General features: G+C 38.3%; 1 protein-coding gene across 1 annotated transcript in view; it reads left to right on the top strand.

Moving 5' to 3' along the window:
• Positions 1 to 12,181: 12,181 nt before the first annotated feature.
• The window catches only part of ulk4 (unc-51 like kinase 4), a 115,127-nt gene continuing 102,025 nt past the window's right edge, over positions 12,182 to 25,283 (top strand). The window contains exons 1-17 of the mRNA XM_033639704.2: positions 12,182 to 12,228; positions 13,186 to 13,326; positions 13,715 to 13,814; positions 14,077 to 14,216; positions 14,308 to 14,470; positions 15,046 to 15,147; positions 16,022 to 16,105; positions 16,309 to 16,384; positions 16,601 to 16,732; positions 17,072 to 17,409; positions 19,225 to 19,294; positions 20,121 to 20,187; positions 20,441 to 20,533; positions 20,892 to 20,952; positions 21,066 to 21,283; positions 22,108 to 22,154; positions 23,008 to 23,086. Coding sequence (XP_033495595.2) covers positions 13,189 to 13,326; positions 13,715 to 13,814; positions 14,077 to 14,216; positions 14,308 to 14,470; positions 15,046 to 15,147; positions 16,022 to 16,105; positions 16,309 to 16,384; positions 16,601 to 16,732; positions 17,072 to 17,409; positions 19,225 to 19,294; positions 20,121 to 20,187; positions 20,441 to 20,533; positions 20,892 to 20,952; positions 21,066 to 21,283; positions 22,108 to 22,154; positions 23,008 to 23,086 — 1,908 coding nt within the window. The 5' untranslated portion in view covers positions 12,182 to 12,228; positions 13,186 to 13,188. The remainder of the gene's footprint in view (positions 12,229 to 13,185; positions 13,327 to 13,714; positions 13,815 to 14,076; positions 14,217 to 14,307; positions 14,471 to 15,045; positions 15,148 to 16,021; positions 16,106 to 16,308; positions 16,385 to 16,600; positions 16,733 to 17,071; positions 17,410 to 19,224; positions 19,295 to 20,120; positions 20,188 to 20,440; positions 20,534 to 20,891; positions 20,953 to 21,065; positions 21,284 to 22,107; positions 22,155 to 23,007; positions 23,087 to 25,283) is intronic.

Raw genomic sequence — 25,283 nt, 5'->3', positions numbered from 1 at the left:
GTCGACGTGTGTGTGTCCCCTCACATTAACCTGGCTGAGCCTAACCTCAGTCCAAACCACAACCAGTCGTCTTCTGAGAAAGTAAACCTCACCCTAACCGTACCCTTACCCCTAACCAGTTATCTCTGCTACGCCCAACCATAACCCTACCTAAACCCTGACCACTCCACAGAGGGGGGCACCCCCACGGGAAACACACTCCCACACAACACCGGTGACGGAATATAAAGTCACAGTCAGCCGGAAAACACTGCAGGTGAACGGAGCATTCAAAAACATGTAACTGTAAGTAAGTCCCGTGTCTGTTCACCAGCCGCCAGTGGCTTTTTTGGCTTCTTTTGATGGAAACAAAGCTGCTGAGTAGAGTTGTGTCAAGGTAGAAAAAATATGCAGCTACATCCGGTATGATGAATTTCAAAATAAAATACATTAATGTTACTTGGTAATGGTCTGTTTTGCTCAAAGTACATATTAAGTTGGATAGACAAAAGTGTGGCACATGAAATAGATATCCTAAAAGAAAGATGTAAACTTTCCTCTTGCCTGGGAAGTACATACGAAGTGGGTGAAGTCAAATAATTCGGGACGCTTTTTGGTAGATTACCAAGAAAACCACCTCAAATTCCGGAGGCTACCTTAAGTGTTATTTTTAGAACTTGTTATGCATCCCTGCTATTCATATTAAAATCATTGCCAATATTGTAAAATATTTATGAAATTGTGGACCTTCAAACACATGAAGACACCTAACCTCACTCTGATGACATGTTCAGGTAAAATTGATCCAGCTTCTATGGTACATTTAGAGAGTGGTGTTTGTTTGTTTGTTTGTTTTTTTAAAATCCAATTATCAGTTTAGTTATTAATTCATTAAATTATTACTGTAACCTCATAAAAAACATAAACACTAACACCAACTCAAAGCAGCATCTGAAATATTTTAATTTTTGACATTATCTGTGTTATCCTGTGTCGCTGTTGTTCTGGTCTCCATGGTGGCCATGGTGGCAGTCAGTGGTTGAAGTAGGAAACTGAAGCTTTGCTGGTCAGCTCTCCGGAGTTGAAGGGAAGATATGTTACCAAAAAACAAAACAGAGGTAAACAAACAAACAAACAAACAAACAAAAACCTTACCAGAAAAAAACAAAAGGTAATTCTGATTAGATTACCTTTTTGTTTTTGTTTTTTTTTTTGTTTTTCGATCACAACACAAAAAGGACTATTCTAATTTGTCACCAGTCATTAAAACAGCCTACTTTTGAAAATCGTGGGCATTACATTTATCTATTCACATACAATTGTAAGAAAACGTTTTAAGATCAATATAGCCTATTTCATGCTTTTATTCTGTAGAATAAATTGCACTCACAGGAAATGGTACACTCAGCGTCTAGAGTTAACTTTATAGGTTTTAAGTTGTGCGCAGTGAGAGGATCTGTATGTTCGCCTATTGTTCACTTTTCATTTTTATGCACTCATTTGGGGCCCAACAGCAGATTTCTCCCTCTACCAAATCAACCAGGACTCTGTGCAGTCAGTTAGCTTGCAATTTTAGAAGTCTGCACACCGGTGGTGGAATGTAACTAAGTACATTTACTCAAATAGGCTGCTATGTTTTAGTACAGTTATGAGGTACTTGAGTATTTCCATTTTATGCTACTTTATACTTTTATTACACTGCATTTTTGAGGCAAATATTATACTCCACTACAATCACTTTGCAGATTTAGATTATTAATACAAAATATAAAAAAAACTAATAAATCATGATATATTATTATCAGCAAATCTACCCAGCAGTATATAAAATACCAGCAAGTAAAATTAGCCCCACCATTACCAGCTGCAACAACAAAGTGATGAGCATTGCCCAGATGTTTGTACTTATATAAAAACATATACTTTGACTTAACAGAGTACTTTTTTAATGCTGTAGTCATATTACTATTAACTTACTTTAAATCCATTTAAATTGCTTTGAATTATTTGAATTGAATTTTTGAAATTTAACCAAATTGACTTTCTTAAATTCATTTAAATGTAATTTTTTGGAAATTATTTGAAACGCTTTGAATTAACTGAGAGACATTTTTTAGAAAATATTTGAAAATGAATTTATTTTGAATTGCTTTGATTTGAATTTCTTTGAACTGAAATTATGTATATGGTTATGAATTAATTGGAGTTGAATTGAACTGATCAAGTCACATTGAATGACATGACAGGATCATGCTCTGGTTAAAATGCTGCTCCTTGTAGCTGCACCACAACTCAGGCAGACTGTCTGCATAGAGGGAGTGCTGGGGGAAACAGTGTGAACCTCCAACATGTTGACATGGTTTATTTCTGAATTTGATTGTACTTGTATTTTGAAAAATCAAAAGGCAATGTATTTTCATATTATCAGGTTGCATTACATTATTATTTTTGGGGGGAAAGCCCTGAGATTAACTTATCTCACAAATATGAAAATGCCTCAACACTTTTACCAAAATAACTGTCAGCCAACAGGGTTCCATTAAAAACAATTTATGTCAATAATAAACTATAATCTCTTATGTGAATGTGTTGAATGATGTTCAGTGCTAAGCAATTACATTTATGAGGCTTTTTACAACATATATATCGCTACCAGAGGTGGAAAAAGTACTGAAAAATTCTACTCAAGTAAAAGTACCTTTACTTTGGGGCGTCGGTGGCTTAATGGTAGAGCAAATTTCAACCCATTACGTGCTGCCACCACGGAATGCGGTGTTAAGAGGTCATGGTCATTTCATGTATTTCTATGAAATCAGGTTGCACAAGTATGTTCTCAAAATATCATAAAAACCGTCAAAGTATAGTACGTGATCAAAATATAAAAAACGTCATAGTATAGTATGTCATGAAAATATAAATGTCGTAGTATAGTATGTCATCAAAATATCATAAAAAAACGTCATAGTATAGTATGTCATCAAAATGTCAAAAAACGTCATAGTTTAGTATGTCATCAAAATATAAAAAACTGTTATAGTGCAGTATGTCATGAAAATATCATTAAAAACATCATAGTATAGTATGTCATCAAAATATCAAAAAACATCATAGTATAGTATGTCATGAAAATATCATTATAAATGTCGTAGTATAGTATGCCATCAAAATATCATAAAAAAACATAGTAGTATAGTATGTCATGGAAATATCGTTCAAAATGTCATAGTACAGTATGTCATCAAAATTTGATTAAAAATGTCTTTGGATATTATGTCATCCAAATATCATAAAATAAAGTCACAGTGTGGTACGTCATCCAAATATCAGAAAAAATGTCAAAGTAAAGTATGTCGTCAAAATATCTTTAAAAATGTCATAGTATAGTATGTCATCAAAACATCATAAAAAACATTGTAGTATAGTATGTCATCAAAATGTCATTACAAACGTCACAGTATAGTACTAGTGCAGTGGCCGTAGTAAGCATATATTTAAGGAGGCATCAGTTGAAAGATGAAAGGCTACATGTGTCTGTGATTGATATGGATACAGATTGAGGTGTATATGTTTAATCAGTTGTTGTTGAATGAAGCTGTTGTAATGTCTTGTGTTTGGCTTTTAGCAATGACAATGTAGGGAGTTGAACCCCATTTCACTAATATGAAAGTACCACTACCAGTATCTTTTTGCTTTGGCATTGGGAAAAGTGTAAACACAAAATGTGTGTGTGCCTTATAAAGGACAACTCAGGCCTATGTTCTAAACTTATAAGAGCTGTGAAGTGCAATGTACTTTCTGCAACCAACACGAAGCTATCGTTAAAGCAGGTGAAGTTAGCGGACAGTTAGGTTCTGATGACTGACGCTAAAAGCTTTAACACAGGTTCCGATGACTGACGGTATAATGCTGTGCGAGTGAGGGCAAGGCTAAGCAGGTTCCGTAATGCGTTGGCCTGTGGTTAATGCGAGTTACCTGGCAATGTTGCATATCCATGATCATGATCATGAGTGAGAATGTTCCTCCTCCTCTGGTGGTGAGAAGAGAGAATGTCATGCCCTGCGAAATCCCACGAGAGGGCGACAGGAGGGAGACACACACACACACACACACACACACACAGAAACCGTGCTTTTATAAAGAGATGTCTTTCAAAATTTCAGTAAAAACATCATAGTATAGTATGTCATCAAAATATCATTAAAAACGTCTTCGGATATTATGTCATCCAAATATCATAAAATAAAGTCACGGTGTAGTATGTCATCATTCATTGTTAGTTTGAGCAAGCTCTCCTCCCGGGTCTGGCTCCAGGAGGAGGCCCTGGTGTCCCCATACAGGGCGAGGTACTCTGCTCACGAAAGGTCCGTTTCATCAAGAATCACTCTTTGTCTGGTCCCTCCCCCGCGACCACTTTGCCTTGGGAGACCCTACCAGGGCCTATTAGCCCCGGACAACACAGCTCCCAGGTTCACCGGGACACTCAAAACCCTCCACCAGGTTAAGGTTAGTTGGTTTTGTTGTGGGGCCTTTTGTTTCTCTTCTACTTTTCTCTAATCCACTGCACCACCATGCCCCTCCCCCCATAAATAGACATTATTCCAGCAGACATTCTGACTTCTCACAAGTGAAAATGTCTTGTAGGGAAGGGTCTACTTATGGGGGTGTGTGTGTGATGGTGAGAGGATCTGTATGGTGGTAGGTTTAGTTTTGGGGCCTTGTGTTTCTCTTCCACTTTTTAGGTTTTTTCAACCCAAGAAAGTGGCGGGGGGTTTTCCACACTGACGGCTGCCCCTTTGTTGTCTCAGAGATATCCATCAAAGAGACTTCATCCGTCTCCATAGGTGTCATGGATCTGTCAGGGATAGGCTCCTGTTTGTTTGCCTCAGGTGGGACTGTGTCATGGGAGACCTCAGCTTGGTCCAGGTCTTCAACTGTAACACCATGAGGGAGAAGCTCCTGTTGGCGTTGCTCATCACGTGGCTCCTCCTCTCGTCTGGCCCTTTTCCTTGGTGGATGACAATCATCTTCTCTCTCAGCCTTGAGCTCCGTTGAGAGCTCATGGTTGAGAGAGATCTGACTGTTTAGCTGCGACATCAGCTCCTCCGTCTGTGTCGGGAAAGAAGTCTGATCCGCCAGGGCATTCTTTTTGAGGATTCTCATCTCCTCTGCCATTTTGTCCACGAGGGTGTCCTGCACAGACTTAAGGTTTTGCATCATCTGCTGGTCTGATGCCACCCTGTCTGCGTGAGCATGGATTTCGATGTCACACTCACGCTGATAAAGTTCTGCCTGCTGTCGCAGTGTGAGGATTTGGGTTTCATACCTTACTGTCATGTCATGGTATGAAACCCTGGTCCTCTCCACTTCTTCTTGAAGCAGCTTGTTTTTTTTTGCTTCTCCATGTCGAGCTCAGCTGTGAATTTTTCCTGGCTGATGATATGTGCCACTCGCAGCTGCTCATAGTCCTTGTGCAGGTCTTTCTTCTTCTTCTGCCTCACGGTGTCGTTGACCTGGATAGCCATGTTGTATGTACTGAGAGTCTCAGGGTCAGCATATTTTTTGACCCTCTCTAACTCTCTTTTAGACTCCTTTTCCCTGTTGATGTACATCTCCTTCAGGAATTTTTGCTTAGCCAGCTGTTGTTTTGTCTCGACTAATTCCTGGCTAAGTTGGTTTTACTCCTGTCTCTGTCTGTGCAACAAGTTGTGAAGTTATTGGACCTGATTGCGAAGCTCATCGCGTCGCATTAATGCGGCATCCAGGGGTCAAACTCTGGGCTGCTATCTGACGGTCCTCCTGTTTCCTCTGAAGACTCCGTTGCACTGCATCTTGCAAAGATTTCTCTCGCCACCGGGCACCTTCTCTCCTTCTCTCTCTCTCTCTCTCTCTCTCTCTCTCTCATGTCCTGTTACTACATCTTGCTAACTCGGCTGTACTGTATGTCACTAACTCGGCATCTTCTCCGGAGCCTTTGTGCTCCACTGTCTCGCAGGTTAACTTCTATCACAGCGGTGCCTGGATGGTGTGACGTGTGTGGTTGTGCTGCTGCTGTGGTCCTGCCAGATGCCTCCTGCTGCTGCTGTTATCATTAGTCATACTTCTACTGTTATTATACACATATGATTATTGTCACATATGTATACTATCAGACATTTATATATACTTTCAACATATTGTACTACAATAACCAGAATTATAATATATAATATATATATATATATATATATATGTAATATTACTATAATATCATTATTTTCATTAATGTTGTTGTAGGCTACTGTCATTACCATCTGTCCTGCATCTCTCTCTGTCTCTCTTTCTGTCTCATTGTGTCATACGGATTAGGCTACTGTTAATTTATTATGCTGATCTGTTCTGTACGTCATCTATTGCATGTCTGTCGTCCTGGAAGAGGGATCCCTCCTCAGTTGCTCTTCCTCAGGTTTCTACTGGTTTTTTCCCCCCGTTAAAGGGTTTTTTTGGGGGAGTTTTTCCTTATCCGCTGTGAGGGTCCAAAGGACAGACGGGTGTTGTATGCTGTAAAGCCCTGTGAGCTAAATTGTGATTTGTGATATTGGGCTTTATAAATAAAACTGATTGATTGATTCATTGATTGTCACTCGTTGAAAGGTCTGAAGTGTCCTCACAAAGATTTCACCCACAGTAGTCACGAGCTCCAACATTCACTGTAAAACATTGTGCGGTGAGAGTATCTCTCCATGGGATGTTTAAAAATAGTGGGTTTGTGCATTGAGCTCCTCTGAGGCAAGCTCTGAGTTTAGTGTTGCCGTAGCTTGATGCTACGCGACCCTTTGTTTCTCCAAGTGAGGATTAGAATATATGCAGTTGAGTTCATGTAACCTGGCCGAAAATAATATATGTAAATGGTTGAAGATTCACTCATTACTAAAAGTGTATGTCATATAAAAACTAGAGCAATAGTCAAAGTTGTCATATGGAATATTTAAGGTGTGTTGATTGATTCATGTCGTCAGCTTCTGCACTGAGTAACATTACTGGATGTCTGTGACTAAGCTGCACTTGGAATTTTGTCTAGAGATAAAAAAGTTTTCATAACACCAAACTAGAATTTGCCACCTTAAATAGTACCAGTAAGTGAAAATTCTGACGTGGGCCCACGGACTGGACCCATAAAACACGATCACCAGCGATTTCCCACATCGTTTTTGACTGTAACAAATAGAAGTTTTGCACCATATGTGTTTCCTCTCCCATCCAAGACATACAGGATTTTTCTGGTACATCATCATGAGGCACAGCATTTCATATTGCTTTTGCAATTTATTCAACTTTTCACCTCCCCTGCACTACAGTCCCCTACATAACTCTCAAACTAACAATGAATGATGACGTTATAGATACAAAATATATACAGGATTTATACCCAGTTTAGATGCAGATACACCCATACTAGGAGTAGCGTGGTACAAACTGTAAGTGGAAAATGTGGCAAAAAAAATTGTTGTTGGGTAAAAGTACCCCAAAAACTTGGAAAAAGACACCACATATGTTTGATAGGTATACATAGACCCTCCAATATCATAATCATTTCACCATGTAACTGTAAAATGTTAAAACTTTGTTTTTGACTTTGAAAAAATAAAGTTCCTCTAAGTCCATGAAGGTTTACTTTTGATATATGATGCAAGGGTATAAGAACCAATAAAAACTATGAAACATCAACTATTGATATGATAAACAAATAAAAAAATGCATTTATTACAATGCAATTTTGACATGATAACCCTAAGAAATAAATAAATGAACATGTTGAAAGCCAATTTGTGAGTGAGCATATGTGTGCATGTTGTAAAAGGGTCTGGGTTAGGACAGAGGATGTGTAGTTGCATGCAAGACTCTGTACGTGTATGCCATTAGTGATCACTTTCCTAAGAACACATCTGTCACTCAAAATGAACTGATAGAAATTATTGCTTCCTCACTACTCTTTGTTTTGCTGGTTATCAAGCCATTGTGCAATTTTGATACTGTTAGCTTGAACTATCGCTCAAAAGTAAAGTGCTGGGGCGTCGGTGGCTTAGTGGTAGAGCAGGCGGCCCATGTACAAGGCTGTTGCTGCAGCAGCCTGGGTTCCACTCCAGCCTGTGGCCCTTTGCTGCATGTCACTCCCTCTCTCTCCCCCTTTCACACTTGTCTGTCCTATCAAATAAAGGCTAAAAATGCCCCAAAAAATATCTTAAAAAAAAAAAGTAAAGTGCTAAAATAGGCTTATTGCTTTGCAAAATGCAGCTAACTTCAGGAAAAGCTGTTTAGTTATTAAGTTCTGGAAAGTCACAAGTGACATCATTGGCCAACGGTGTCAGTAGTAAATATTAAAGTGGTGTTAAAAAGTCTTTATGAAAACAGCAGTCAGTGACTGAATCTATGGCAAAATACAACTTTAGTTTTTTAAGTATTTTTATTTAAATTTATATTATATTAATTTACTTATTTTATATTCATTTATTTATTAATATATAATTTTTACATATAAATATATATGTAAATATATATCTATTTATTCTATTTATTTATATATCTAAAATATATCTCTATATATAATATTATATACACATATATGTATGTATATATGTATATGTATATATATATATATATATATATATATATATATATATATATATATATATATATATACAGTACAGGCCAAAAGTTTGGACACACCTTCTCATTCAATGCGTTTTCTTTATTTTCATGACTATTTACATTGTAGATTCTCACTGAAGGCATCAAAACTATGAATGAACACATGTGGAGTTATGTACTTAACAAAAAAAGGTGAAATAACTGAAAACATGTTTTATATTCTAGTTTCTTCAAAATAGCCACCCTTTGCTCTGATTACTGCTTTGCACACTCTTGGCATTCTCTCCATGAGCTTCAAGAGGTAGTCACCTGAAATGGTTTCCACTTCACAGGTGTGCCTTATCAGGGTTAATTAGTGGAATTTCTTGCTTTATCAATGGGGTTGGGACCATCAGTTGTGTTGTGCAGACGTCAGGTTAATACACAGCCGACAGCCCTATTGGACAACTGTTAAAATTCATATTATGGCAAGAACCAATCAGCTAACTAAAGAAAAACGAGTGGCCATCATTACTAAGAAATGAAGGTCAGTCAGTCCGGAAAACTGCAAAAACTTTAAATGTGTCCCCAAGTGGAGTCGCAAAAACCCATCAAGCGCTACAACGAAACTGGCACACATGAGGACCGACCCAGGAAAGGAAGACCAAGAGTCACCTCTGCTTCTGAGGGTAAGTTCATCCGAGTCACCAGCCTCAGAAATCGCAAGTTAACAGCAGCTCAGATCAGAGACCAGATGAATGCCACACAGAGTTCTAGCAGCAGACCCATCTCTAGAACAACTGTTAAGAGGAGACTGCGCCAATCAGGCCTTCATGGTCAAATAGCTGCTAGGAAACCACTGCTAAGGAGAGGCAACAAACAGAAGAGATTTGTTTGGGCCAAGAAACACAAGGAATGGACATTAGACCAGTGGAAATCTGTGCTTTGGTCTGATGAGTCCAAATTTGAGATCTTTGGTTCCAACCGCCGTGTCTTTGTGAGACGCAGAAAAGGTGAACGGATGGATTCCACATGCCTGGTTCCCACTGTGAAGCATGGAGGAGGAGGTGTGATGGTGTGGGGGTGTTTTGCTGGTGACACTGTTGGGGATTTATTCAAAATTGAAGGCACACTGAACCAGCATGGCTACCACAGCATCCTGCAGCGACATGCCATCCCATCCGGTTTGCGTTTAGTTGGACGATCATTTATTTTTCAACAGGACAATGACCCCAAACACACCTCCAGGCTGTGTAAGGGCTATTTGACCAAGAAGGAGAGTGATAGAGTGCTGCGGCAGATGACCTGGCCTCCACAGTCACCGGACCTGAACCCAATTGAGATGGTTTGGGGTGAGCTGGACCGCAGAGTGAAGGCAAAGGGGCCAACAAGTGCTAAACACCTCTGGGAACTCCTTCAAGACTGTTGGAAAACCATTTCAGGTGACTACCTCTTGAAGCTCATGGAGAGAATGCCAAGAGTGTGCAAAGCAGTAATCAGAGCAAAGGGTGGCTATTTTGAAGAAACTAGAATATAAAACATGTTTTCAGTTATTTCACCTTTTTTTGTTAAGTACATAACTCCACATGTGTTCATTCATAGTTTTGATGCCTTCAGTGAGAATCTACAATGTAAATAGTCATGAAAATAAAGAAAACACATTGAATGAGAAGGTGTGTCCAAACTTTTGGCCTATACTGTATATATATACATATATGTATGTATGTATGTATGTATGTATGTGTATGTGTGTGTATATATACACACACATACATACAATGAGCAAAGAAATAGCAGGGTCATTTAGGGTCATTTGTGTATGTGTGTATGTATATACACACACATACATACATACATACATACATACATACATATTCGCTACAAATACTTTACATGTAGAATTGTACTGTTGAGTGAAAACCCTTTAAATGTTCAGCATATGATCAAATACATGACAATTCCCATTTACACTGATATGTCTTAAATTTATATTGGCATATTTTAGATGTGTTTTTTTCTGTTGGTTCACAATTCATGAATGGAAAGATGAATACAAAATACCTCCAAAAAGCAGCTAGCAGGCAAGTGGTGTTACCTTAAATGTTCTCTCTGCCAGCAGATGACAGTAATGGAGACAAAGTTCTGGAGTTACAGACTGTAAGCTTTCACAACACCATTGTTTAAAACTGAAAAAAGGACGCTAATATTTTTGGCTCATCTCTGAATGTAACACTAAAAAGAAAAATGGGAGCAATCGGGTCTGTTGAGACAAGTGTGTGCAAGTGGAGACGGCTGGCACAAAGTTACATTCACAGCAAGACCACATTTCAGGGTGCTGACGGTCTCATTCATTGGAGTCCTTGTCTGTCACACCATTTGGTGAATCTGAAGAATCGGCTTTCACTGGAGTCTTAACTTATTCCTAAAAGCAGGCTTTGTGTTTCTGAAAGTGGACCAAAATAAATGAGGGGGAAACTGCAACACAGCAGGCCCAAACGCTGTTAATCTATGGACACTGGAGAACCATAGGATTAAGGTCAATGCCCAAACCCTGACACTCTCTTGGCTCTATGCATACATGCATTTCTATCTTATTTTACTTAATCTGGGGCAGTGTTTGCAGTAAGTGGAGCATTCATTTGTGGCACATGTGCACATCTAAAATGATTAGCTAATTTTTTTAAACATGTCACAAGACCATGAGTCAAAATCTAGTTTTAAGAGCTTTATTATTTTAGATCACATGCTGGATATTCAAGTTGCATTTAATTAAATTCCCACTCAAATGGCATTGTTCCAGCAAAGGAGGACTGCTTGCTCTGGACTTAATGGGAACTTTGTGACAAGAATACATAGAGTGCAGAGGGTGGTGGGCCAGTCACTAGCGACCCAGCAGCAGATTTGCTCCTCACCAGGTCAATCAGGACTCTGTATAGAAGCCTAAATGACCCTATTTCTTTGCTCATTGAAATGTATGTACTAACTGCATTACAGGAGCTGACAAAGACTGAAACCAAAATGTATAGCAGGCAGGTAGGAGGAGTAGTTACTATATTAATCTTTTAAAAGTAAAATACGGGCTTGATCTGTGGCCTTTTCTCTCCAGACACCGCCATATTGTTTTGATGAAACTTCACCCTCCATATGAAAAGTGACTACGAAAAGAAACGTTTTTGGAAATGAAAATTTGAACATTGGCTGTACCGCAAAAGATGGAAATAACAATAAAAAGTATTACTGTTCAATTCAAGAGAAAATTCAAGGATATATACAATGTAAAGGGTGTGTAATATACCTTTTAAAGTGTCATACAGTCATTTTATGGTGATTGTTGCAGCATTGAGCCCAACCATGCGCTGTCTGTTGTGTGCACCCTTGTATCCTAGCAACGCAGGAACATACCATGTGAAGATGGGCAAGTTAAAACCAATAAATCTTTGACGTTACAATACTGCCAACCTTTCTCTAAATCATGTGTCTGTGGAAATATTTCATAAACTAAACTACACTTCTTTATATAAACGTGATGACTTTGGTATGAAGATGTAGCCTTCATTTTTTCCTAAGTGCTCCAGACTCCCCTCTTCCAGCAGGAATTTCGTGGCCCATTACGCTTCCGCCAACAAACAGCGGGTCGTTGAAGAGGTAAGTTGTAAGTTAGTTTGATAATAAACGTGAGGAATAGCTACCATATTAGTAATTAAGTGTTTTGTGGTTCTCTGCATAGTTAAATGCAATTTTCATGTAGTTACGTTACTTTTTTATCGCGTGTGTTACAGTAAACTGCTGTCTTGTCACAAGCGAACAAACTGCCTGTACTTTTGAATAGACGATAACGTTAGCGGACCACATACAATACAAGCTAACGTAACCGTTAGCCTCTAATTTGACAGTTGAAGTTAACGTTAAATATGCTTTTCACCTCCCGAAAGTTATCTACTTAAACGTGCCAATTTGATATAATTATAGCAGCTGTATTTTATAGCCAGCTGAAAATTAAAAACTATTTTATGACTGCTCAAATGGAGCCCTGAGTCAAACAGGTGTTCTTCAAGTAATCAGCCGTAATTAAAATCACCTGGTAAATTTTACAGGCAGCAGATTGTAAATGTAAGCCTATAGTCTACTAAATATAAGTTCCTCATATGGTTACCAATACGATATACTTCAGCCTTTACATTAAACAAAAAACAGTATTTATGTTCATGTATCTGTTTTTCTTTGACGTTTGATAAAATAAACTCATGACGCCATTTGAAATGTGGTCCTGTTATTTCTTTATAAAGAGTGATGTTGGCCAATGTCAAACCATACAAATGACAACATGATAAGGTTTCATGCTGTGGCAATTCAGTAATTGTTTAAACTGTAATTATAAACAATATATTTTAAATATCATGTTTCTTTTGTCAGAGTAAATAACATTACAGAAAATGCACAACATTTAAAGTAATGCCACAGTCTTAAAGTACTGTTTGGTTTAATGTCTGATGTACCCCTGCTTCTTTTCTTCACTGATGACAAACTACTCTCTTGATTTATAAACTCAGCTTCTGAAAATGTCTTATGATTATGACTAGACATTTTATTTCTTATCCACAGGGGATGGAGAACTTTATCTTGTATGAGGAGCTCGGAGCAGGCAGTAGCTCTGTTGTTTATAAAGGAAGAAGGAAGGGCAATCTCAACTATGTAGCCATCATCTGCGCCGACAAAGCCAAGAGACCTGAGATCACTAACCATGTAATATATTTCTTTAAACTACAAACTTATTAAGACCTATTACATTTTTATATTTTTTATATGTTAATGATAAAGTTGTTTAATGCAGCCCCAAGGAAGCCTGAAATCACCAAATATGAAATAATGATTAGAAGATTTTCAACAGTTATATTGACTTAGACTTCTACTAATTATGCTGTCATCAGGAAAAAAAAAACAAGAACCAGACATCAGAGATTTGGGCTCTATTTCCAGTCTAATGAGTTTCCCAAATTTCTATCAACATTGTCAACCAAACACTTCCAATTTTATAGGGATACTGCATGTGAATTATGTTTGCTTTTGAGTCTTGCAATAAAAAATAGATACCGTACACATTTACAGATGTTTTGCTTCGGTCCCCCTTTAGGTACGTCTCAGCCATGATCTGGATCATCCGAACGTAGTATGCTTCTATGAGTGGTATGAGACAAGTGGCCACCTCTGGTTGGTAGTGGAGCTCTGTACAGGTCAGTAATTATTTCTTGCACCCCGTCTAAATAATAATGCACGATTAGATGTAATAACTGACTGCTGGTTTACAGCTATTGCAAGATATGGAGTGAGAAATGCATCTACAGCAATAAACTGATTAGATTTCCTAAATGGAAAATACCCTGATATTCTGGTCTATTTGATTATAGACAGATATTCACTTTCATGTACTGATTGCTCTCTTGTTTCTCTCGGACGACAATCTCTCTTTTGTCTCTCTATCCATCTGTTTGTCAGGTGGTTCCCTGGAGTCTGTAATTGGTCATGATGGGTGTCTGTCAGAAGATGTGGTGAGGAGGTTTGGATGGGACTTGGTCAAAGGACTGAAACACATCCATGACTCAGGAATCATTTTCTCTCACTTGACCCCTGCTAAGGTTTGCATCTCCGCTCATGTGTTTGTATGACCGTCAATATAACAGCAAAATCATGATATGTATGCAGTAACTCTCCTTTTGTTGCCCATAGATCCTACTGGATGGCAGCGGGACTTTGAAGTTTGGGAACTTCTGTCTGTCCAAAGCAGACGGAGAGACACTGGAGGATTTCTTCACCTTGCTCCCTACATCTGAGGAGGCAGGGGGAGGAGATAGCAAGGAGAACTATAACAACATGAGGAAAAATTTACATGGTAAGACTACTGTCTTTTTCATCATGTTGGTTCTGTATATTTGTTGATTGATGGATAAGCTAGCCAGCCAATTAGCCAAGAGGAGTCCAAAGATGTGGATAGTTTTGACGAATGCATTTGATCTGGGACACAAGTTGGGAGAAACTTATTTGCAGCTGGGAAACAAGCAGGCAGATTTTTTTTTTGTGACAGGGAGGGTGAAAATGCACGTAGAGGAAAACTAATGGCAGCTGACAAATAGCTAGGTGTGCAACAACAGGAGTCATGTTTTATGTTACAAAAAAAAACCCCTCTTACGTGGGTGGTTTCAGAAGGGCAGGAGCCAGAGGAGGGAGAACAAGGGGATGGTGTAGCTAAACGATGAGAACACGTTATACATTGTGGACAAAGTATGAAAAGTGATCTAAAGAAGTCCACTGTCATTCAGTAACTTAAATAATTGTTTTGCCATTAGCAAACATATTGATTATTCATGACACCTTATTACATGATGACCTTTTGTTTATGATAGCTGTTAAAGCTGTTCTTTAACTATTTTTGTCTTTCCTAATTACTGTATGTGTGTTTATTTTCAGGTCCTCCAACTTACAGTGCTCCAGAGGTTTTGCAGGGATCAGAAACCAGTATGAGCTCTGATCTCTGGGCTCTGGGATGTATACTCTACTACATGTATACTGGTACACTCACTCTTTCTCACACATACACATACACACACAAACAAACATAAACACATTAACTTTCTTTACATACACAGTAATATTCTAGTATTATTCGGATTAGGACAATATTCTGAATTTTTGTCATGTAAACAGCATTTTCTGTTTGGATATTCAGAATTAGGCATTTTTGCGCGTGAAGCATTTCCAGATTAAGAAATGTGGGATATGCATGTATTAGGCTGGTTTTAGTTTGGTGTGGTTTTGTTTGGACAGGTCTACAGCGCTTTTGGAATTTCCACCACAGTTGTGGTTTTCATGGCAGTTTTGACATACAACCTCTTGCCTGTTTACGGTCGACTTTAACACAGTCGAGACCTTTTCAACCAGGTGGTCAAAGACAGAGGCTGTGTAGGCACGGTCAAACTTTAAAAAAAATCCTATTTTGATGCAAAGAAGCAAAGTGGCACAAGTGGCTTTGGCTGTTCCACTTTTCCATGTTTTGATGTGATAGCTACATGTCATGGCATGCACAGCTGTCTGTGTAAACAGCTTAGTGGGAATATAGTCTTTTTCAAAATAAGGGTAAAAACCTTAAATATTTCGTGCATGTAAACATAGCCATCTTACTCTGTTGGTTACCTGTAATTCATGATATTTATGATGATGCTATGATGCTGATGATGAACTGAGGTGAAAAGATCTTAATATTTAAGTTACAGAATTTGAGTACTGTAACCTACAAGTGAATCCTAAAACCCTAAGATGTAAATCTGTTGAAACAGAACAGCACTTAACAGGAAATAAGATACTAATGCTGACCCAACATACAGTATTATACTATGCCGTTTACTGTACTGTGTTGTAAACATAAATCCAAACTGTTGCTTCCCAGGTAAACCTCCATTCTATTCTGATAGCAACACTGAACTGACAGAGATGATTTTACATCAGGAACCACCGGCTCCCACACAGACAGGTGATACACACTCTGTCATGTACACACACAATCACACAGAGATGAGATGTTTGATAAATATTTTTGTTGCTGCACACCTGAAGAAATATTAGCAGCAATATGATGCCTTGTTTAGGGCAACTTTTCCTTGTATATTGCTGTTAGAGAGGTTGTTTTTTGGTTTGTTTTAATTATGAGGCATTTTTCTATGTTGTTTGTTACAGTGTTTTCAGCCAGTCCTGCCAGTAAGGACTTCCAGAATCTTCTCCAAGGCTTGCTCAACAAAAACCCAGATAAGAGGTCAGGTTCATAGACACACACACGCGCATGCACGCGTGATCCCTTTGTCTTAACATTGTGGCTATTATCTTGTACTTTGCATTAAAAAGAAGTCTAGTTCCTGACTCAAGTGAAAGTGGACACCTCGAGAGTTTCTAAGCTGCTTTTTTTGCATATTGAGTTTAGTGTCCCTTTTCTGTGTCCCAGTGTTTAATTTTTTTGTTTTTTAATTATTAGGATAGACTGGCCTGAGTTGCTGGACCACCCTTTCTGGAAACAAGTACAAATGCAGGAAGAGGAAGAGGAGGATGAAGAAGAGGATCAGGAGGAAAAAATCAACTGTGAAGGGGTTGGTTCAGCTAGCTTGAGGTGTGTATATTATTATTTTTTCTTTTAATTGTACAGTACCCACAGCATTTACAGACATTTTGTTTTATTGCACACAAATCTGTTTTGTGAAAATAGTAATGCACACAGCAGTGGATGTAGATGGCAAAGTGTAATCTAAGTCCAGTCTAGTCTTATTTAATCACCTGGGAGAAGCCATGTATTTTGAAACACCTTATAATATGATGCAATACAGTTTAACAGCACAGCTAACAGCCTGCAGAATTACAATTATGTTTAATGAAAAAAGTTCATATCCTACATTTTTTCCATCAGTTGAAGTAGTTTGTGTTAATGTGTTTTTTTTCAATACCTCCACAGACACACAGGGTTTCCTGACCCTTTACTTCCAGGACAGGCAAACAAGCTTCCCAACAGCCATTCGGCCATCACCCAGCCAGCCCATAGGATTTCTAAGAACCTGATTTCATCAGAGACAGCAACTGCAACGATTAACAGAACATCAGACAGAAGAACTGATTGCCAACAAGCTGTCAGACACGCAACCTCTGGAGCCTTAAGGAATAGCCAGTGCTTGAAAACAGAGATGGGAAAGGAGAGAGGAGGAGATGGGGATGCAATGAGAGAAGATGACCCCAAGCTTACTGGTGCCCAGCAGGCTTGCCACACACTGCAGCCCAATACGTCATTCATACTAGGTAACATATTCCTCTATGTCTGTGTAATTATGTCTCCCCTTCGGCAATATCTGTAGCTGCAGGCAGTATGTTTTTTAGGTTGTCTGTCTATCCTTCTGTCTGTCTATCCCATTCTCGTGAGTGCGATATCTCACGAATGCCCTGGGGGAATTTCTTCAAATGTGGCGCAAACATCCCCCTGATTTCAACAATGAAGTGATTAGATTTTGGTGGCAATAGGTTAAAGGTCAAGGTCAGTTTGACCTCATAAAACATGTTTTTGGCCATAACTCAAAACTTCTTCTGCTAATTGTGACAAAACTTTACACAAATGCCTAAGAGGATATCATGATGAAGTAATGACATTTTATATCCAAAAGATTGAAGGGCAACTCCACTGTGACATCAAAATATTCTGCATAAAACACTTTCATGGCCATTACTCAACATTATAACTGAGGGACAGAAGGGGAGACATTTTAGTTTGGATTTAATACTAGTTTTGAAATATTATATACCACCTTATTCTAGTAGTTATGTCCTCTTTATAGGGCTGTATCAAATTGTTGAAAACTCTGAAGCTTAATTTATAACATTGAAATTTGAATTTGAATGTTGCAAAGCTTTTTTTCTTTTTTGCTTTTCATTTAATTCTGTTTGAACCTGCTATTTCTGCACAGCTGCAGATACAGACTAGTCTACACTGATATCATTAGAATTATACTAGAATTATATTCCAGTCGTGGTTGTTTAGGAGTGTTTGCGACTCGTAATCCAGACATTTCCAACAATTCGAGAGCACTGTTACAGTAAGTCCAAAAGTCAAAATGTATTTATATAAAAGATAAATGTAATCATTTCCAAAATTCACAGCATGTTTTTATCAAACAAAATATTCAGCTTCAATCCATATTTGTTGGTGTTTAGCCTTTCAGGGACAACATTTCCTCTACTATTGCAAAAACTGGTTGCACTACTGCCTGCTGCATGTATGGTCAGGCACGCACCTGTATTAACAGAGCACTACAATCTAAAAGCACAATAAATTACATTTATTCATGAAAAAATGATTTGATAAAAGAAAAAGACTAACTAATTTAATCTGATGAATCCCTTTATTGAAAGTCAGGATTGTACTTGATGATTTTTTAAAATTTTTTTTACAGTTGTAAAGTCATGAAAGATGACAACATACATTCAAAGCTTAATTCAAAATCTCGATAGAAGCTTCAAATGCAAAAAAAAAGTTATTTAGTACAGCCCTTCCTCTGTATGTGTGCACCTTGTGTGTGTGTGTGTGTGTGTGTGTTTGAGAGAGATGGAGGTTGATAATTTTTAAGGTTGTTCATTTGACTTTGCATACTGTATTTACTGTATTTTTATGGGAAGAAAAGAAACCAATTATCATACCTCTAAGCCAGGCTGTTTCTCAGCAGCACCACTGAGAATTTGCATCTTGATATTGTTGGAAGGACAGACACAACAGGCACAATCAGCAAAGCATAAACAAAGAATAATAAGTGAGGTTTTCATTCCTTTAACAACTTATTTTTCTGTGTTATGTTTCACCATAACAGATGTATGAACCCGGCTGTGGCAATCAGGTTTTCTGGATAAGGCAGTTTTGTTCTGCTCTATTCTTTTCCCCTCAACTGCAAACATTTGGGCTGATCAGTGTTTGCTGTAGGTGCTATTGTGCAATCTCATCCCTGATTAAAATGTGTGCTCCATTTTTCACCTTTGTGGCAATTACTAGATATGTGTCTCAGATATACTGTGTGTTGTAATGAACCCCAGAAAATTAGATTTCACGTCTTTTGTGCTTTTCTCCCCCAGATAATGTGTCAGAGCTCCGGCCAAAGAGTGGTGTGGATGAGGACAACACTGAAGCGATTTTTCTGTTGAGGTACTCAGTTTAGTCCAACTGCTGCCTGTCTACCTGTTATGACAGACTTTTCTGGGGTCACAGAATTATAGCTGTTTTGTCAGGGTTGTCTACCTGTCAAAGCAGTAAGCTAAATGATGACCTTATACTATGCAGGCCCTCCCCCCCCCCCCCAAAAAAACAACAACAAAAAAAACAATGTATAGACTCACATAGAAGTAAATGCTCTCAGTCATCACATATGACCCACTTTAAGTGTGTGAATGTGTATTTTTTGCAGAGCCTCTGCCCTCTGCCTGGATTTTCTTGTTTTCTGTGTTCAGGATGTTTATAGGCGTATACCCATACAGCACTGAGGTGAGGTTGGGTCTTTGGAAAAAAGCTGCGACCAGGTGCCAGACCACAAGCAGCACACATCTAAAACAATGCAAATATAGTGAGGTGAAATGCCAAATGAGAGGGAATCTGGGGTTGGCTTTTAGTTTCACTTTCGCTGGTGAGCCTGTTTACAAACAATTACTGATAATCCTGCATAGAAATCCTTTATTTTCTTCTTTCTGAAAAGAAGGTGAATCTCGAAAGAGTTACACAAAATATTGTACTCCGTCCAAACTTGTATACTGGACACATACACATCTACAATATACTCTACAGGGGTGTACGCAGTATAATACAGTACTGTAATTTGTAAAGTGTGATTTTAGGGTGGCCCCAGTGGTATTTACACATCTATCCTCAGCAATACTGTACCCTACAGGGGATCACTCTCATGTATCCCTATCCAACGGTTAGCCATAAAAAGCAAGCAGAATATTTTAATATAATCATCATCCTATTTTTCCTCTAGCTCCTGTGCCAACTCAAGGAGAAGCTGCAGTATTTCAAACTGTCCAAATGAGACCCCTCCACCTCAGGTTACTGCCACCATACACTCTGAAATCTTTCACAACATGTTAACAGCAGAGAGGAGAGGTTAATGCTAATATAATAACAACGTAGTCACTATGCATAACCCAATCACACTACTGCAGGTCTTTTTTTTTTTACTATAATCTCAAATATATTTTATATGTTTGACATTAAAGGCATGTTATCCTCTGCTACCATCTACTGGTGAATACTTCTCGCCTCCTTTGCTCAAGTCGACTCTTTTGTCTTCTATCTTAGACCAGCACTGGTACTGACATCACATCTTGTGTGAAAGCTCTTCTCCATACTGACTCTGATCTGACTGTCACCCCAATCATGGACAACCCCAAGGTACAGACAGGCAATTATATTGGAAAAAGGCTATTGCAGATTTCAGGGTGTTCTCAGATACTTAAAATAAATCTATAAATAGACCAGAATAATCTTAAATAGTAAATGTCCTTGTGAGGAGTGTTTCAATGTTTTATTTTAAGCCCCTCTCAAAACTAAATTGTGTAAGGTAGACAGTATCAAACAACAATATTGCTTAAGTTTTATGGAACATTTTCACTGTAATAAAAATGCTTGCATGATGAATATGAAAACAGTATATACTCTTTTCATATTGCAACAGTTTCATGGGAATGAGATATAAAGATCAGACAGCTCACAGTTAGGCTCACGGTGTGGTATTCTCTCTGTTCGCCAGATTCTTAAGAGCCCTCCTTTGCGATTTGATCCCAAAGCCCTTTGTGTACCAGCATATTCAGGTACTGTGGTACTTGTGTTTTTTGAGTCAGTATCAGAGTCCTACAGAAAGTACAGAGGATCATTGGCCCCAATCTGTCTTGAGGCTGACTTTTTCTCATCTCCTGTCTTTCAGTTGAGAAGATGCAGTCCCTGAGTGATGAAGACTGGACTGTCTTTATCTTACAGCTTTGTTCATCCCTTGAAGAACCGAACCCCTCCACTGCTCCTCCTCCTCCTCTTCCTCCTCCTCCTCACTCCACAGCCACTCGCTCCAAACTCAACCTGCTGTGCTACCTCTGCTGTGTGGTTGGACATAAAGTTATTGCTAACAAGCTGATGAACTCAACATTGGTAAGAAAAACATTTATTTACTTAGGATTCCCTGTTGAAATATTGTTGCATCACAAGTGGTTGGGTATGACAAGATAATTTTGCAGTTTTAGTGAATATTTTAGAGTTTATTACTGCATAGCTGCATGGGAGTTCTTGCTCTCAGCTCAGTGACACTGTGGCTGTTTCCTCTATTTTGCTGTAAACAGTATACAAATACAAATAATAACTTTTTATGTAATCATTTTTTGTTTTCCCCAGTCCTTGTGTTCCCTCTGTGACACATTTGCCAGCAATTTATTTTTACCTGTCAGCAAACACCTTCACCAGGAACATGTAACAATGCTTGAGGCTCTTGCTATTGTTTCCGGCTAGTCATTAGTCAAGTGAGAGTCATTAGTGCAGTGACAAGGACATAGTCTCATTATTCCAGTCCCATTTATTCTAGGCTACTTCTGTTTTGTTTGACTTTAAACATGAAAGCCTGAGAACATATACTTTTAAAAAATAAGAATTTTAGTTGTAATAAAACATTTAAAAAACAATTTAAGATATTTTGACTACTTTTAAGACATCAGTATTGGTATAATAAGATAGTGTGATGATAGTTTTCTCCAAATATCTCATCTGTTTTATTCACCCATCAGACATTTAAAAAACTGCAATTATTTTACTCAAGTATGGGCAAACGTAATACATTTGAACAAGCTTATTAAAAGTCATAATGGATCTAAAAAACATATTTTGCTGTCATAATAATTTCTTACAGATAAGGTTCTTAATCTTGTTTGTCTTTCTTCTTTCTCTCTTTAACTGTCTTTCTATCTCCTCCCTCCTTCATTCAGCTTCCAGTATTGACCCAGCAATTACGACAAGCTCCTAACTGGGATGTGTAAGTACATATATAAATATACTCTGTATAAATCAGGGAGCATGATTGTGCACCCTGCATTAAGGTTGGAGAAGTGGTTACTACTGATCCACAGTAAAGATGTAAAGGTAAATAATCACTGTTGGAGCTGAACTACAAGCTATTGAGATGTGAATACCCAAGATGCATGTGATGTGGCAGAACTATGATAGAAAGACTACTGGCGGGGCGTCGGTGGCTTAGTGGATAGAGCAGGTGCCCCATATACAAGGCTGTTGCCGCAGCGGCCCAGGTTCGACCCCAGCCTGTGGCCCTTTGCTGCATGTCACTCCCTCTCTCTTTCTCCCCCTTTCACACTTGACTGTCCTATCGATTAAAGGCCCCAAAAAATATCTTTAAAAAAAAAGAAAAAAGAAAGACTTCTGGCTGAAAAGCACTACGATGCAGCAACCAAATTACTTTTTGGCTGGACTAAAGTAACAAACAGAGGCAGACAAGCACTTGGAGGACAGCATACTGTTAAGGATGTGTCCTTGCTCCCTCTCCTTCTCTCCCTCTTTCTCTCTCTCTCTTTCTTTTGCAGTTTTACAGAACTGTGCTTCCAAGTCACTGCTGTTAACACCAACACATAGCATGTTCTCTGAAAGCTCAAACAATGTGGGTGTTTCTAAAGGTGCTCTCAGTTTTGTTTGGAGGTTACAAGCTTTTTACGTGAAATGGAAACTTGATTTTCTGATTTTCTCTTTAATCGGGACTGATTTTATAATGTTAGTGATTAAATATACTTTTCTGGAAAGTCCCGGGTTAATATGAAAACAGGAAATCAGCAGTTTTCACATTTTGTGTTTTAAATGAAAATAAAAATGTTTTCTAGACGGAGCAAGGTTCTCAGAGTGATGGGTCTCCTGGCTCTGCACTGTACTGAACTGGGAGAGGGCAGTCTTGTTTCTGAGGTCTGGAACACACACACACACACACACACACACACACATTGTCATTTCTATGTAAATAAATAGGAATTTTCATTCTATACTGATTCCACTGCAATCTCCATTTAGTGTTGAATTTCATTCAGAATAAAGTTAAAGCATGTCTCTGTTCATTCAGTCTTTAGTGGCTAGTTCCAGACCAACCCTGGCACTGTAGAAAGAGCACAAAACAAATCATTCTAAAAAAATCTGTTGTCATTTTTACTTTAAAACAGTAAATGGTTAAAGTCATATTAACGTATTCAAAACAAGCAGTTAAACAGGAATTCCCAAACCTTTGCAAAACGTTTTGAGGACCTAATACTTGCAATACCAGTTTACACCATGAGGTGCCAGTATGTACCAGCAGATGTACAGAAAGTCTAAATGCACATCCTTGCATAAAAAATAAAACATAACAATGAGTGTAGTACTGCATGCAGTGTTAAGTGTTTTTCTATTTATAAAAAGTCCTTTCTTAAAGCTACAGTTGGTAACTTAAAAAAAGTTTTTCGTATTTGCTGAAACCGTCAGTATATTCACACAGCACTAAATTAAACAGATAAAATGCAAAAAAACATCAAATTCATCTGCCGTCTCTTTTGCCTTATAGCATTTCCAATGATCTTACTGCATGTCAATGAAAACAATAGATCAGAGGAGGAGGACACTGAGGAGTCTAACGCAGCTGTCAGTTGCTATTTGTGAACTGTTGTCAAACTAGGCAGTGCCGATCAAATATGAATCAAGATTCTTTTACTGCATTGTCAATTTCTCACCTCAAATGTTTTCAGAAACACGTTGTAGTGAACTTTTTAGCTGTAATATGAGAATGATTGTGACCCAGCTGCTATGTTGAAAACTGTCGTGTCAATACCAAGCACCGTCCACCAGCCGGACCAACTTTCCCATTTTACAGCTGAATAGTACACTACAATATGTTTCTGAAAACATTTGAGTAAGAAATAGGCAATGCAGTATCAGAATTTTGATTCATATTTTGTCAGTTTGACAGCAGTTCATGGAGTGATATGCCATGATTGACAGCTGCATTTGAGACTTCTTGGCTGTGATTGGTTGTTGCTGCTGAGCCGCGGTCTGAATCTAATGAATGCTATTAAAGGCAGTAGGAGGAACATGATATTTTTCACAGACTATCTGTCTCATTATTTTTTTTAGAGTATAGTGACAATTTCAGCAAATATGACACAAACTTATATTTTCATAAAATGATTTAAATAGTTAGTGTGGCCTCACAGCAAAAGGGTTCCCAGTTCGAACCCACATGACATGCAGGTTATATTAATAAGTGACTTTAAAGGTTTGAATGTAAAGGTGAATGGGTCTATGTGTCAGCCCTGTGATAGGCTGGTGTCCTGTCCAGGGTGAAGCCCTGCCTTTTGCCCAGTGTCAGCTGGGATAGGCTCCAGCCCCCCGTAACCCTGAATAGCATGAACAGTTAGGGATAATGAAAGAATGAACATTTTCATAAAAGTTACCAACTGTAGCTTTGATATAGTTGTGCACATCAATGAGGATTTCTTTGTACTTAAAAAGTTTTATAGGTGTTTAATTTAAGTTTGATTGTTATCCCTGCTTTTGTTGTTGTTTAGAGGCATGTCGCCAATAAATGTTTTAGCCCATCATGAAGGGGAAACACTAATCCTAAAACAAGATGTGGATAGGAATACATATTCTGTCTACACTAACTTTATAATTACCAGCAGGTGGCGTTAAAAACCTACAAGCCTCAGAGATATTAAACCCCCCCCCCCCCCCCCCTCTCTCGCTTGCTCGCTCTCACTGATTCACTCACCCACTCACTCACACACCCCAACAAACACGCAGAAATCTTTTTTGGCTTTTACTAGGTTATGTATTGCCTACACAGTACATCGCTCCTAAATGTTGGTTTTATTTTTTAGTTTGGTAAAATAGTTTCTGAAAGGTTGTTATTTACAATCAAACATTATAAAGTAAAATAACAACAATACTCCTCACGTGATCATAAACTGATGAGATGTAGAGTTCCAGCCTATAATAGCGCTAATATGACAACTGGAAGTGGTTGCAATGCTACTGTAATTTCTTATCGTGACTGTCGAGGTAGTTACAGGTCTGTATTGCATTTGTAGATTAGTTGTACGGTGGTTTTACAGATGGAATCTCTTGATCATAGTTC

Source organism: Epinephelus lanceolatus, chromosome 10 (genome assembly GCF_041903045.1).
Source record: "Epinephelus lanceolatus isolate andai-2023 chromosome 10, ASM4190304v1, whole genome shotgun sequence".
NCBI lineage: Eukaryota > Metazoa > Chordata > Actinopteri > Perciformes > Serranidae > Epinephelus > Epinephelus lanceolatus.
This window is presented reverse-complemented; position numbering and strand designations above follow the sequence as displayed.